General features: G+C 46.8%; 1 protein-coding gene and 1 non-coding gene across 2 annotated transcripts in view; one reads left to right on the top strand and one right to left on the bottom strand.

Annotated features, from left to right (window-relative positions):
- Positions 1 to 1,130, bottom strand: part of LOC135114303 (uncharacterized) — a 62,602-nt gene extending 61,472 nt beyond the window's left edge. The window contains exon 1 of the mRNA XM_064030212.1: positions 845 to 1,130. Coding sequence (XP_063886282.1) covers positions 845 to 1,130 — 286 coding nt within the window. The remainder of the gene's footprint in view (positions 1 to 844) is intronic.
- A 14,053-nt stretch (positions 1,131 to 15,183) lies between these two features.
- Positions 15,184 to 15,282, top strand: part of LOC135114574 (5S ribosomal RNA) — a 119-nt gene continuing 20 nt past the window's right edge. The window contains exon 1 of the ribosomal RNA XR_010275547.1: positions 15,184 to 15,282. This exon is cut by the window's right edge and continues 20 nt beyond it. This is a non-coding gene — a ribosomal RNA (5S ribosomal RNA).

Below are 15,282 nucleotides of genomic sequence, written 5' to 3'. Positions count from 1 at the left end.
GTCACCTACAGCTGGCCATCCGCAACAACGAGGAACTTAACAAGCTCCTCTCCGGAGTCACCATTGCACAGGGTGGCGTGCTGCCCAACATTCAGGCCGTGCTCCTTCCCAAGAAGACTGAGAAGAAGTAAATAAAGGGCCTCCCTCCCCTTCAGCCAATATCACCATCAATCCGGCTCCTCTTCGGAGCCACACGTTCAAACATCTAGAGAGTTGTGTAGACTATACTGGTATATCAATAATAAGCAAGTAGTGTATTTATTTTCGAGTTAGTTATTTGTTATTATTATTATTATTTAGTCAGGCACGCAGGTGACCGAGAATAAATATGTATACTATATTTCTACTAATGTACCTGCTGTTTGTCACAGTGGAGACTTGATTAGATGTGTTGCCTATTGTCATATGTTGAGCGTCTTTTTCATATCAATGTATATTTTGTTTAGTGAGAAACTGAGAACGATGAGGGTCGTGATCATTGAAATAAGTCAATTATAATAATAATAATAATAATAATAATAATAATAATAATAATAATAATAATAATGATAATAAAAATGATAATAATAATAATAATAATAATGATACTTGGAGAAGACCTGATGAAGTAAGAAAGATGGTTATAATTAATGATGGTTTCTTTTCTTAGCTCAGATAGTGATAGTGAACATGGTTATGAGAAAGTAGTAGTAATAATAGTAGTCTATGATCCTTCTTTCTTTTCATGATTGTGGACCTTAAAAAGGTCCGGGAGATGATGTTATTCAATGATGATAATGCAAGCTGAATAGCTGGCACCATCTCAATAATGGAGCGATTTAACCACCAAATCCGTACAGGGTACGGCCCTGACGCTTGAGGGCGTAGACAACGTCCATGGCAGTAACGGTCTTACGCTTGGCGTGCTCGGTATAGGTGACAGCATCCCTGATAACGTTCTCAAGGAACACCTTGAGCACCCCACGAGTCTCCTCGTAGATGAGACAAGAGATGCACTTAACACCACCTCGGCGAGCTAGACGACGGATAGCAGGCTTGGTGATTCCCTGGATGTTATCACGCAGAACCTTACGGTGACGCTTGGCGCCTCCCTTTCCAAGACCCTTGCCAACCTTGATGCGGCCAGTCATGGTGATGAGAGCTGCTAGTACGACGTCCGAACGGTCTAACAGGAAGCTCACGAGTGTGCCTCAAAATAACATAACATAACAAAGAGAGAAAAGATGGGGAGGGAGAGGTGGGGATAGTGGGAAGAATAGGGGGGTGATAAGAAGGGAATTGTAGTAGGAGAAATAGTCACTGGGGCTTAACCCAGGCGAAATTTGAATTAGGAAGGACATCTTTATTTTTTTATTTATTTATTTATTTTTTTATTTATTTATTTATTTTTTTTTTTACGTGTTATATTCATTCTAAGATGGCAAGGGAGACAAGGTCCTTATCGACGCGGTTCGTGTAGAGGGGTGGGGAGGGTTGGGACACTGTCGCTAGGTGTCGCTTTGTTTCAGTCTTTTTTATAGTGTTGGTGGTGTTGGCAGTAGTGGTGGTAGACGTAGGGGTAGATCGTGGTGGAGAGGGCTTTTGGGGCTGCGATTCCCTACAAGCTGAGTCCTCTTCAATAACCAATTCCCCAGGTGAAGGGGGACTAGCGTAATTAGGTGTGGTGTGTTCAGATTCTTGGAGTGTGGGTGTTGGGGCGTGTGTTTCTTCATTTTGTTGTTGGTAGTTTTGTTTGAAGTGTTCTTGGTTTGTCTGGTGGAAATGTGGTGGAATTTTTATTGCGGGGCAGCCATTGTACTCAAGCAACGAGTTCATTGTTTCTGCCTGTTTTTTTAGATCACCAAATGAGGTTTGGATTGAATATTTTATTATAATTTCTGCAAGCAGAAGTTTCTCGGTGTTTGTATTTTTTGGTGTGAGAGAGTAGGGTGTCGTGGCTTGGGCGTAGGAAGTGGTTGGTTGAGGAGTGGTCTGTGGTGAGTTTTGTTGTTTTTGGTGAGCGCGTTTTATTTGGCATTTAAAGGAAACGGCAGTGTGTTCGCCGTTGCAATTCCCGCATTTTATGGTGGAGGCCTGGCAATTCCTATAATCGTGGCCCTTAGCTGCACACTTGGAGCACACTTGTTCTGTTTCTTTGCACTGGTTTGTGCAGTGGCTGAATTGATAACACTTGTAGCACTGAGTGACTGGGAGGTATTCTTCTATGTTAATATTGTATGAGGGCACTATTTGAGAAAATAGCTTAATGCCTTTGTTTTTTAAAAGTTCGGCCTGTTGTTTTGAGCGTAGTTTAATCTTCAGCATGTGGACTTTTGGGATGATGAGTAGTTCGTCAATCTGTGTATCATTCTTTTCCTGTATTTCAGTCAGGAGGTCGTCGTTGGTCTTTTTTAAGATGTACTCGTCTACTCGCCGGGCAAGGATCGTTCTAGCCGATTTTTGCTCCGGAGACTCGACGAGCTCGAAGCCAAGAAGTTTTAAGTTTTCGGTCGCTTGGTGAGACGTGTGGTTATCACGGTCCGCGTCATTAGCTAAACCGATAATGATGTAGGGGCCAGATTTGAAGCATTTCGTGTGGGGGACCTGGGTTCTGGAAAAGAAAGCATTGCTAAGGTCAGCAGGGATGTTAGCAGTTTTTATTTTGTATCTTATAGTCCGGTCAGGGGGACGTGGGAGGGCCATCCCGTCATAGGGCGGGGCCCTATGACGATTATAGCCTTGTAGAGGTGGCGCTACAGCCTTGTGGCGCTACAGCCTTATGAGTGCTACAACCACGAGTACCTATAACAACATATTGTTGTTTCCTATCGTCCTAGTGCCCTATATCCCGAGGGGGATCCTAGCTGGAGGGAAGAAAGCCCTAAATATCTGACCCTGAGGTAGGGTTTGTACGAAGAGAGGAAGAGAAGAAGTAGGAGGAACAGAGTTGGCGCAAGTCACTTATACTAGGTGAGTTGCTGCAGTCTTCCAGCGATACCCTTAGGTGAGGCTCTCTCCACCGGGCACGTAGGGAAAACCGCGGCGCCTCAAAGCGACTGCCGGGTGTCTATCTGTATCTTTTTTTTTGTAAGCAGGCCAGGGCCTGATTTTTTGGAGGTGAGTTGGGAGCGAAGCTGCTCCTTTCTCGGTGATTCGTGGGCGACTGTGTGCGCCTTGCCTCCTTTCGGGCTTTTAAAGGGCGCAGGAGTGAAAGCAGGAGCCGAGCTTGGGGCCGATTGGTTCCTTACGGACCCGGGAGGCGGAGCTTATATCTCAGCGGCACGGTGGGCTCGTGGGCGAGTGTGTGCGCCTTGCTTCCTGCCGGCCTTTTAAAAGACGCAGGGGTGAGAGCAGGAGCGGAGCTGGGCGCCTATTGGTTTTTTCCGGACCCGGGGGGCGGAGCTTGTGACTCGGCGGCTCAGTGTAAAGCGGACCTTCTTCCTTCGGAGCTGGCTGCTGGTTGGTTAACTGCTGCTGGGAGCTGGAGCTGGGAGAACCTTCTGCTACCAGAGTTGGAGGAAGTGTCCTGCCTCAAAATATAACATAACATAACAAAGAGAGAAAAGATGGGGAGGGGGAAGTGGGGATAGTGGGAAGAATAGGGGGGTGATAAGAAGGGAATTGTAGTAGGAGAAATAGTCACTGGGGCTTAACCCAGGCGCAATTTCAATGAGGAAGGACATCTTTTTTTTTTTTTTTTTTTTTTTTTTTTTTTTTTTTTTTTTTTTAACGTGTTATATTCATGCTAAGATGGCAAGGGAGACAAGGTCCTTATCGGGGAAAGCAGGAGAGTCCGCCACCAACCGAGCAAGCCAAGCCCAACACAGCCACAGCCACGGACGCCGCCCACGCACCCAAAACCCCGGGCCAAACCACGCACAAGTTAGGGGCCAGACTATCCAGAGCCTGCACCATCAGGATGTGAAAGAGGAGTGAAGGACAGTCAGAGTAAAAAGGGTTTTTTTTTTTTTTTTCTTTTTATTGGTTCAAAGAAGGACAGAGGAAGAAGTACATCCGTATAGCGGAGGGACCTACAGTTTTACGTGGGTTCCGAACCACGGATAGTAGTAGAGTGATTTGGTGATGGCAGGGATATTTAATGTATGATGTAATGTGGTGGGTGAAAAAGCGGTGTCGGTCCTTTCTGCTCGTGTCCTGTGACTCTTCCTGCAAAAAGGCCAACCTGCTAAAGAAAAGAGAAGTATAAAAAATGTTGTGGTGTTATGTGCATGGGGAGGGTGAGGATGGTTTGTGATAATGATTGACATGATGGTAGGATGTGCAATGACAGAGGCTCGAAAAGGCTCCCTCACCGCAACGAGGGGTCAAATCTAATACCATCTGCTTGCACGCGGTAAGTCGCTGGTGGCGGGGGGTGAATGGGGATTCCTGCATGGATGCTTCCAGGGCCCCGCCCCACCATCTCTTGACTACCTTCCTGCCCAGCCCTTGCCGCACCCAACTACCTCTGTGTGGGGGGTGAAGTGGCTTCCACTGAATGGTGTGGTTACCGTCCCCATCATCAGTACTGGCCGCTCCTTAACTACCTCGGGGGGTACCGCTACCGGAACGTCATGCCGACGTCCGGGGGCCCCATTGCCGTGACGTCAGTGGGAGGAGTGCGGTTCGTGCTATCCACGTCTCTCTGGAAGTGGTCCGGTGCCCCCTTGAAACCTAGGCTGCGAGGCAAGAAAATAATGTATAAAAAACAAAAATATGAATACAAAGCCATAAGACAAAAAATATGAAAAAAACACTAGGTGTTGGCACACGACCCCACTCCCTCGGTCAGAGGCATGGTATGTTAATGGCGGTGATTTTTTGTCGCGTCCCTTTCCCAGGAGCGGTCCGGTGCCACCTTAAAACCTAGGCTGCGAGACAGAAAAATAATGCACAAAAACAAAAATATGAATACAAAACCATAAGACAAAAAATATGAAAAAACCACTAGGTGTTGGCACGCGGGCCCGCCCACGTGAACGAGAGAACGACGATGATGCCACTCAGACACCATGAGTGGTACAGAGAAAGGAGATAGTGAAGGGAAGAAAGGAGGAGTCCATTATTAGAAAACAGGTTCAGGAGGCACAGTGGGAGGATCAAGGAGATTGCAGTGCGGCAGGTGACGGAAAGGTGGGGGGAGGTTGGTAATGAAATTGTATGTGATTGTGTGTCTGTCGGAGAAGGAGCTTAGTTGTTTTTCGATTCTATTGTGGAGTGTTATGTTAAGGGGTGGGATGTTGGACTCCTGGTGAATGGAGAGAGAGGTTTGGAAGTCGAACCATTTCGTCCCAAGAGCGAAACGAATTGCTCGGTTTTGAACTTTTTGAAGTTTAGAGAGGTTGGAGGGAGCAGAGAGAGAGAGGGCAAGAGGGCAGTAGGTTAAGAGAGGGAGAATGAAAGCTTTGTAGAGGTGAAGTTTTGTTTTTGTGCTGCTGTCGCGAAATCTTTCCAGGTTGCTCAGGGCCTTGGCGGCTATGGTTGCTTTTTGTTTTATATGTATATTGAAGTTGAGGTGCTTATCTATGGTGAGGCCAAGCACTTTGTTGTTGTTACTGATGGGGATTGGGGTGGGGATTGGAGTAATTCTGTTTAGTGAGATTTGGCGGGGCTGACTTCTTTTAATGTTGAAATAAGTGACTTTTGATTTTTCGGGATGGGAGAGAATTCGCCATTTCATCTCCCACAGGCTAGTCGCCATCAGTTCCCATTGAATTTTGTCGGTTAGGAGATCTAACGACCTGGCACGGGCCAATTGCGTTACATCGTCCGCGTATTGAATAGTTAGTGAGTCATTGTGGGCTGGGAGGGGTAGGTCAGCTGTGTACATGTTAAAAAGGGTGGGGGAGAGTACGGAGCCTTGTGGGACTCCAGCCTGAGGGGTAAAAAATGGCGAAAAGTTGCCCTGGTGGCGGATTCTTGTCTGTCTCTCATCCAGAAAACTACACAAGATGCGTTGTGTTAGAAAAGGGAGATTGAAGTTATTACAAATTTTGTATTTCAAACCGGTGTGCCAAACGGTGTCAAAAGCTTTCTTGACATCTTTTGTCACGAGTGCTGTCTTGTAATATGGCTTGTTGAAATTTAGGTAGGCTACTATGCTGTTAAGGGCGTCCTCAGTTGAGGCGTTCCTCCGGAAACCGAACTGCTGTGGTGCCAGCAATCCGTTACATTCGATGAACGCTCTCAATCTTAAGTTGATTAGACGTTCAAAAGTTTTTCCAAGAATTTCAAGGAGGCTTATGGGGCGATAGTTTTCTGGTAAGTGAGAGTTTTTTCCGGGCTTGGCAATAAGGGTGATGTTTGAAATTTTGAAAGCCTTTGGGAAGTATCCAGAGGCGAGGCAAGCATTGAAAATTTTTGTCAGGCTGGATATGATTTCTGGAGGAAGGCTCCGCACCATCGGCCATGTGACTCCTGAGGGGCCGGGGGCTCGCCGCGGAGTATGTCTGAGCAACCTGGTGACATCCTCCTCCTCAATGGGTGTGGTGAGAGGGTGTTGGGGATCTAGGTGTGTTAAGTGTATAATGTTATGTGGTAGCGTGTTTGCTAGGTTTCGGCGCACAAGATCGGTGATGTGGTGTATGTGGGCAATACTGGGCTCATGGGGAGGGAAAGGGTGTGGTTGGAAGGTGTTGCACCAGTGTGTCTGGAAGGTGTTGGTGACCTGGTCTGGGTTGGTGACTCGATCACCGTTCACTAGGAGGTACTCGAATCTTTCCCGGTGGCATCCCTTCAGCTTGTGCACCATGTGCCAGAACTGAGTAGGATTTTTGCAGCGAGCTCTGTCCATAAGGGAGACTAGGTTCCTCCAGTGAGCGCTGTGGTCATCCTGTAGGCTATTTAGTATGTGTGTGCGAAGGGTGCAGAGGTCTCTGTAGATGGGTATGTGGTTGTGCATGTTTTGTAAAAAGCGTGTTCTGTAGCACACTAGTAGTCGTTGTGTTTTTATGGAGGGTCTGAAGTCTATGTGAATTTTGTGTTGTTTCTTTGGTGTGTGTCTGTTGGCTGATGTCAGGATGTCACTATGTAGTGTCTCTAGGGCACTGTCTATTATTGTATAGGGTTGGCCTTCGAGCTGTGGTGGTTGGTGAAGGTCTGAAAGAGTTTTCCTGAATCCCTCCCAGTCGGCGGAGCGGTAGTCGGGGACAGGTGGGGATGGGATAGATATGGGGTTTGAGGATATTTTTAGGATTAGGGGGACGTGGTCTGAACCACAGATGGGTCCGTGGGAGATGTGGTGATGGAAAGGTAGGGATTGCCGGTTGGAGAGGATGAGATCCGGCCTGCCATTCCCATTGTGGGTATAGCAGGTAGGAAAGTCAGGGCCAAGGAAACGGAGGCGTTTCAGTTGTGTAAGTTGTAGAAGTTGGTGTCCATGTTGGTTGTTCTTGGTGTGTCTAAATGCTGTGTGACTGGCATTGAGGTCTGCCAGTATATAGGCTGGTATGTTTGTGTGATTGAAGAGATTGTTGAGACTGGTGAGAGGGAGCCCTGTATCCGGTCTGCTGTATGTGGTGGCAATAAGAAATATCCCGTGTTGTGTTTCGATCCTGGTGGCCAAGAAGTGTGCTGAAGGCCAGTCGGTTATGTGGATGTGTTTGATGGTGCATTTGACCATGACAGCTACGCCATCATGACGTGTACCTGTAGTGTAACGTGTGTTATATCCATATAGCTTAATTGGTTTTGTTGGTGAACCTGTGTGGTTCAGGAGGACGATGTCTGGGTCGATTGATCGAATAGCTTCTGAAATAAGGTGCCGGTTATTCCAGTAGCCGCGACAATTTAGTTGCATGATCGTAATCATGTTTTCTTAACTCTCGATGTGGTTCGTGTGGGTCTAGGGGAGGTGGGTTGTGTACCCGGAATGTGTCTTTTATGTGCGGTGTTACTGGCTTGTGTTGGTGTGTTTTCGTTCGTTTTTGTGGTGGAGGTAGTGGTAGGAGTGGGGCTGTGGGGTTGCGTTTTCCCAGAAACTGTGTCCTCACCGGTAGCTAGGTTCCCGGTTGGAAGGAGGCTGGATTGTTCGGTGGAGGAGGAGTTTGGTTCCTGATTAGGGACTGTAGGAGCTTCTGTTTGTTCAGCAAGGTGGTGTTGTTGGTTTGTTTGTGTAGGGGCTTCTGTTTGTTCCACAAGCTTTTGTTGGTAGTGTTGTTGATTTGTTTGTGTGAAATTTGGTGGGAGTTTTATTGTTGGACAACCATTGTACTCCAGCAGTGAGTTCATGGTTTCTGCTTGTTTTTTCAGGTCACCGAAGGAGGTTTGTATGGAATATTTGGTTATAATTTCGGCTAGTAGCAGTTTTTCCATGTTTGTGTTAGAAATTGTGTTCATGTGTGTTGGGGTGGCAGGTGTGGCTGCTTGAGCGTAGGAATTGTTTGGCTGTGAAGAGGTTGTTGGTGTTGCTGTTATGGAGTTTTGTTGTTGCTGCTGGGTGCGTTTAACTGGGCATTTGAACGAGACAGCAACGTGTTCGCCGTCACAGTTAGCGCATTTTAATGTGGTTGATTGGCAGTTTCTATAATCGTGGCCCTTAGCTGCACACTTAGAGCACACTTGTTCTTTCTCCTTACATTGGTTTGTTCTATGGCTGAATTTATAACACTTATAACATTGATTTACCGGACGGTATTCCTCAATGCTGACGTTGTAAGAGGGTATTATTTGGGAAAAGAGTTTGATTCCTTTCTTCTGCGCCTGTTCTGCCTGCTGTCTCGATCGTAGCTTTAGTTTGATCATGTGTACTTTTTGTATGAGTTTTATGTCGTCGATCTGGATTCCGTTTTTTTCTTCGATCTCCTCTCGGAGATCCTCGCTGGTTTTTTTCAGTATATAATCGTCGACTCGACGGGCAAGGATTGTTCGAGCGGCGATTTGCTCCGGAGACTCTACGAGCTCGAAGCCTAGAAATTTTAAATTTTCGGTTGCCTGTTCTGTGGTGTGTTTTTCACGATCCGCCTCGCTAGCTAAGCCAACGATGATATACGGGCCAGATCGGAAACATTTTGTATGGGGTACCTGTGTTCTGGTAAAGAACGAATTGCTGATGTCGGCAGGAATGCTTGCAGTCTTTATCCGGTACCTTATAGTCCGATCAGGGGGGCGTGGAGCGGCCATCTTATCATAGGGCCGGGCCCTATGATACTGCAGCCTTGTGGAAGAATCTGTGGTGAAAAAGTGTTTTTAAAAGTAAGTGGCGCTACAGCCTTGTGGCGCTACAGCCTTTTGGGTGCTACAACCACGAGTGGCCTATAAACAACCTGTTGTTGTTTCCTATCGCCCTAGAACCTATATCCCGAGGGGGATCCTAGCTGGAGGGAAGAAACCCTGAATATCTAGCCCTGAGGTAGGGCTTGTACGCTACCGAGGTGTCTCTAGGCTGCTCTAGCCAACACTAGAGGCCCCGGTGGCTAAAGAGCGCGGAGCGGGCTTGCCTAAGGCCCGATCCTGACTCTGTCGCCGGTACGAAGAAAAGAAAGGTGGAGTAGGAGGAACAGTTGGCAAAAGTCACTTATACCAATGAGTTACTGCGATCTTCCAGCGATATCCCTTAGGTGAGGCTCTCTCCACAGGGAACGTAGGGAAGACCGCAACTCCTCGAAGTGACTGCCGGGTTGTCTATCGGTATTCATTTTTGTTAGTAGGCCAAAGCCTTTTTCTTTGTAGAGTCGTTGGGAGCGAAGATGCTCCTTTTTCGGCAGCTCGTGGGCGAGTGTGTGCGCCTTGCCACCTGCAGGTCTTTTAAAAGACGCAGGAGTGAGAGCGGGAGCTGTGCTGGGTGCCTATTGGTTCTTTCCGGACCCGGTAGGCGGAGCTTGTGACTCGGCGGCTCGGTGTAGGGCGGACCTTCTTCCTTCGGAGCTGGCTGCTGGTTGGCTGGCTGCGGCTGGGAGGTAGGAGCTGGGAGAACCTTCTGCTACCAGGGCTTGAGGAAGTGTGCCTCAAAACATAACATAACATAACAAAGAGAGAAAAGATGGGGAGGGAGAAGTGGGGATAGTGGGAAGAATAGGGGGGTGATAAGAAGGGAATTGTAGGAGGAGAAATAGTCACTGGGGCTTAACCCAGGCGAAATTTGAATTAGGAAGGACATTTTTTTTTTTTTTTTTTTTTTTTTTTTTTTAGCGTGTTATATTCATTCTAAGATGGCAAGGGAGACAAGGTCCTTATCGGGGAAAGCAGGAGAGTCCGCCACCAACCGAGCAAGCCAAGCCCAAAACAGCCACGGCAACGGACGCCGCCCACGCACCCAAAACACCAGGCCAAACCACGCACAAGTTAGGGGCCAGACTATCCAGAGCCTGCATTATCAGGATGTGAAAGAGGAGTGAAGGACAGTCAGAGTAAAAAAGGTTTTTTTTGTGTTTTTTATTGGTTCAAAGAAGGACAGAGGAAGAAGTACATCCGTATAGCGGAGGGACCTACAGTTTTACGTGGGTTCCGAACCACGGATAGTAGTAGAGTGATTTGGTGATGGGCGGGATATTTATTGTGTGATGTAATGTGGTGGGTGAAAAAGCGGTGTCGGTCCTTTCATCTCGTGTCCTGTGACTCGTCCTGCAAAAAGGCCAACCAGCTAAAAAAAAAAAAAAGAGAGAATATAAAAAATGTCGTGGTGTTATGTGCATGGGGAGGGTGAGGATGGTTTGTGATAATGATTGACGTGATTGTAGGATGTGCAATGACAGAGGCTCGAAAAGGCTCCCTCACCGCAACGAGGGGTCAAATCTAATACCATCTGCTTGCACGCGGTAAGTCGCCGGTGGTGGGGGGTGAATGGAGATTCCTGCATGGATGCTTCCAGGGCCCCGCCCCACCATCTCTTGACTACCTTACTACCCAGCTCTGGCCGCACCAAACTACCTCTGTGGGGGGGGGGGGTGAAGTGGCTTCCACTGAATAGTGTGGTTGCCGTCCCCACCATCAGTGCTGGCCGCTCCATAACTGCCACGGGGGGTACCACTACCGGAACGTCATGCCAACGGCCGGGGGCCCCATTGCCGTGGCGTCAGTGGGAGAAGTGCGGTTCGTGCTATCCTCTTTCATCTGAAAGTGGTCTGGTGTCCCCTTGAGAACCTAGGCTGCGAGACGGAAAAATAATGCATAAAAAAACACAAAAATATGAATAAAAAACCATAAGACAAAATATATAAAAAAACCACTAGGTGTTGGCACGCGAGCCCACTCCTTCGGTCAGAGGCATGGAATGTTAATGGTGGTGTGTTTTGTCGCATCTTTTTCCCGGGAGCGGTCCGGTGCCTCCTTGGGACCTAGGCTGCGAGACAGAAAGATAATGCATAAAATAAACAAAAGATGAATACAAAGCCATAAGACAAAAAATATGAAAAAACCACTAGGTGTAGGCACACGGGCTCGCCCCACGTGAACGAGAGTGCGACGATGATTCCACTCAGACACCTTGAGTAGTAGAGAAGATTAGAGAAAGAGAGAGAAAGAGAGAGAGAGAGAGAGAGAGAGAGAGAGAGAGAGAGAGAGAGAGAGAGAGAGAGAGAGAGAGAGAGAGAGAGAGAGTGAAAGAGAGAGTGAAGGAGTCCGTTATTTAGAAAATGGGGTCAGGAGGCACAGTGGGAGGGTCAAGGAGGTTGCAGTGTGGGAGGTGACGGAAAGCTGGGGGAAGGTTGGTTATGAAATTGTATGTGTTTGTGTGTCTGTCAGAAAATGAGGTTAGCTGTTTGTTGAGTCTGTTGTAGTGTGTTATGTTAACAGGAGGGATGTTGGACTCCTCATGAGTAGAGAGAGAGGACCGAAAGTCGAACCATTTCGTTCCAAGGGCGAAACGAATTGCTCGATTCTGGACCCTCTGAAGTTTTGAGAGGTTAGTGGGAGCGGAAAGAGAGAGTGCAAGAGGGCAATAGGTTAAAAGGGGGAGAATAAAAGCTTTGAAGAGGTGTAGTTTTGTTTTCGTGTTGCTGTCGCGAAATCTTTCGAGGTTGCTCAAGGCCACGGCGGCTAAAGCAGCTTTTTGGTTTATATGTATGTTGAATTTGAGGTGCTTGTCGATGGTGAGGCCAAGCACTTTGTTGTTGTTACTGATGGGGATTGGGTTGGGGTGTGGAACAATGTTGTTCAATGAGATTTGGCGAGGCTGACTTTTTTTTATGTTAAAGTAGGTGACTTTAGATTTTTCGGGATGGGAGAGGATTCGCCATTTCATCTCCCATAGGCTAGTCGCCGTCAGTTCCCGTTGAATTTTGTCTGTGAGGAGATCTAACGACCTGGCTCGAGCCAATTGCGTTACATCGTCCGCGTATTGAATGGTTAATGAATCATTATGAACTGGAGGGGGCATGTCAGCTGTATACATGTTGAAAAGGGTGGGGGACAGTACAGAGCCTTGTGGGACTCCAGCCTGAGGGGAAAAGGATGTTGAAAAGGTGCCCTGATGACAGATTCTTGTCCGTCTCTCTACCAGAAAACTACATAGTATGCGTTGCGTTAGGGGGGGAAGGTTGAAGTTGTTGCAAATTTTGTGTTTTAAGCCTGCGTGCCAAACAGTGTCAAATGCTTTTTTGACATCTTTTGTTACAAGGGCTGCTCTGAAATAGGGCTTATTGAAATTTAAGTATGCAACTATGCTGTTTAGAGCGTCCTCGGTTGAGGCGTTCCTCCGGAAGCCGAACTGCTGTGGTGCCAGCAGCTCGTTACCTTCGAGGAACGCTCTCAATCTTAAATTGATGAGGCGTTCAAAGGTTTTTCCGAGAATTTCAAGGAGGCTAATGGGGCGATAGTTTTCTGGTAAGTGGGAGTTTTTTCCGGGCTTAGCAATGAGGGTGATGTTTGAAATTTTGAATGCCTTAGGAAAGTATCCAGAGGCAAGGCAGGCGTTGAAAATCTCCGTCAGGCTGGATATAGTTTCTTGGGGAAGGTTCCGCACCATGGGCCAGGTGACTCCTGAGGGGCCAGGGGCTCGCCGCGGAGTATGCCTGAGCAACCTGGCGACATCATCCTCCTCAATAGGTGTGGTGAGAGGGTGTTGGGGGTTGAGGCGTATTTTTTGTATAGTGTTATGTGGAATCGTGTTTGCTAGGTTGTGGCGTGCACGATCGATGATGTTGTTTATGTGGGCAATACTGGGCTCGTGGAGTGGGAGAGGGTGTGGTTGGAAAGTATTGTGCCAGTGTGTCTTGAAGATGCTGGTGACTTGTTCTGGGTTTGTGATGCGATCCCCGTTCACTAGGAGGTACTCGAATCTTTCCCGCTGGCATCCCCTCAGCCTGTACACCATGTGCCAGAACTGTGTAGGATTACTGCAGCGGGTTCTGTCCATATGGGAGACTAGATTCCTCCAGTGAGCGCTGTGATCTTCCTGTAGGCTATTTGTTATGTGTGTACGAAGGGTGCAAAGATCTCCGTAGATAGGTGTGTGGTTGTGCTTGTTTTTTAAAAAGCGTGTTCTGTAGCACACTAGCAGCCTTTGTGTTCTAATGGAAGGTCGGAAGTCTATATGAATTATATGTTGTTTTGTTGGTATGTGTCTGTTGGCTGATGTCAGAATATTGTTGTGTAACGTCTCTAAGGCACTGTCTATGTCTGTGTAGGGTTGGCCTTCGAGCTGTGTTGGTCGGTGTAAGTCTGTGAGTGTTTTCTTGAAGCTCTCCCAGTCGGCGGAGCGGTAGTCGGAGACAGGTGGGGATGGGGTGGATATGGGATTGGAGGATATTTTGAGGATTAGGGGAACGTGGTCAGAACCACAGAGTGGTCCATGGGAGATATAGTGGTGGAAAAGTAGGGATTGCCGATTGGAGAGGATGAGATCTGGCCTGCCATTCCCATTGTGCGTAAAGCATGTGGGGAAGTCAGGTCCAAGGAAACGGAGGCGTTTCAGTTGTGTTAGTTGAAGGAGTTCGTGTCCGTGTTGTTTGTTGTTTGAGTGTTTGAAGGCGGTGTGTTTGGCGTTTAGGTCTGCAAGTATGTAGACCGGGATATTTGTGTGATTGAAAAGATTGTTGAGGCTGGTGAGTGGGAGCCCAGTTTTTGGTCTGCTGTATGTGGTGGCAATGAGAAATTGCCCATGTTGTGTTTCGATCTTGGTGGCCAGGAAGTGGGCTGAGGGCCAGTTGGTTATGTGTATGTGTTTGATGGTACATTTTACCATGAGAGCTACGCCGTCATGATGCGTACCTGTTGTGTAGCGTGTGTTGTAGCCATATAGTTTTATGGGTTTTGGTGGTGAACCTGTGTGGTTGAGGAGGACGATGTCTGGATCGATCGATCGAATTGCTTCTGAAATATGGTGTCTGTTATTCCAGAAACCGCGACAGTTTAATTGTATTATTGTGAGCATGATTTAAGTGTTTTTTTATGTGTTTTTTTTACCCCTCGACGCGGTTCGTGTAGAGGGGGGGGAGGGTTGGGGCACTGTCGCTAGGTGTCGCTTTGTTTCAGTCTTTTTTGTGGTGTTAGTGGTGTTGGCAGTAGTGGTGGTAGAGGTAGAGGTAGATCGTGGTGGAGAGGGCTTTTGGGGCTGCGATTCCCCACAAGCTGAGTCCTCTTCAATAACCAATTCCTCAAAATTTTTGTCGCACGGTATATATGGAGCCAGAGCGGTCGTGCGTGTAGTAAATTACTATTTTCCCTGTTTTTCTCACTTAATTTAACATTATCGGGTCATATGCATAGGTCTTCTGTTTCAGTGTTGACCCTGCAACTGCACACTTATGACTAAATTCACATAGACAAGCACAAATGTGAATTAAACTCAATATAAAGGTGGAGGGGTTGCAAGATTTTCCGGCGCGCTAAGGCATGCCGAGATAATATACCTTCTCCCCTGACTCTTTTCTTGTACGCATGCGCAAGATTCATTCAGTATCAAGTAATGTTTCAACTGAATTCATATTCTAATTTTCAGAAACTATCTTCCATTTGGTAGCATAACCAGTTTCCCCTCTTCTAGTTGGAAGAAAAAAACAAATATATTTATTAACACTAACTCAAAGCTCTTCCAGTATGGTTTATGTATATATATATATATATATATATATATATATATATATATATATATATATATATATATATATATATATATATATATATATATATATATATATATATATATATATATATATATATATATATATATATATATATATAATTATATCTATACTATGAAAAGCGTTCCTTTCATAACTAAGCAGGAGAACATCATCTTCAAATAGTCGATAAGTCAAGCTTATCAGAGCCAACGACCACACCACGTTGAATACACCGCTTCTCGTCTGATCAGCGAAGTTAAGCAACGTTGGGTCCGGTTAGTACTTGGATGGGTGACCGCCTGGG

This window comes from Scylla paramamosain, chromosome 27, assembly GCF_035594125.1.
Source record: "Scylla paramamosain isolate STU-SP2022 chromosome 27, ASM3559412v1, whole genome shotgun sequence".
Lineage (NCBI taxonomy): Eukaryota > Metazoa > Arthropoda > Malacostraca > Decapoda > Portunidae > Scylla > Scylla paramamosain.
Note: the sequence above shows the minus strand (reverse complement) of the source record. Positions and strands in the feature narration are given on the sequence as shown.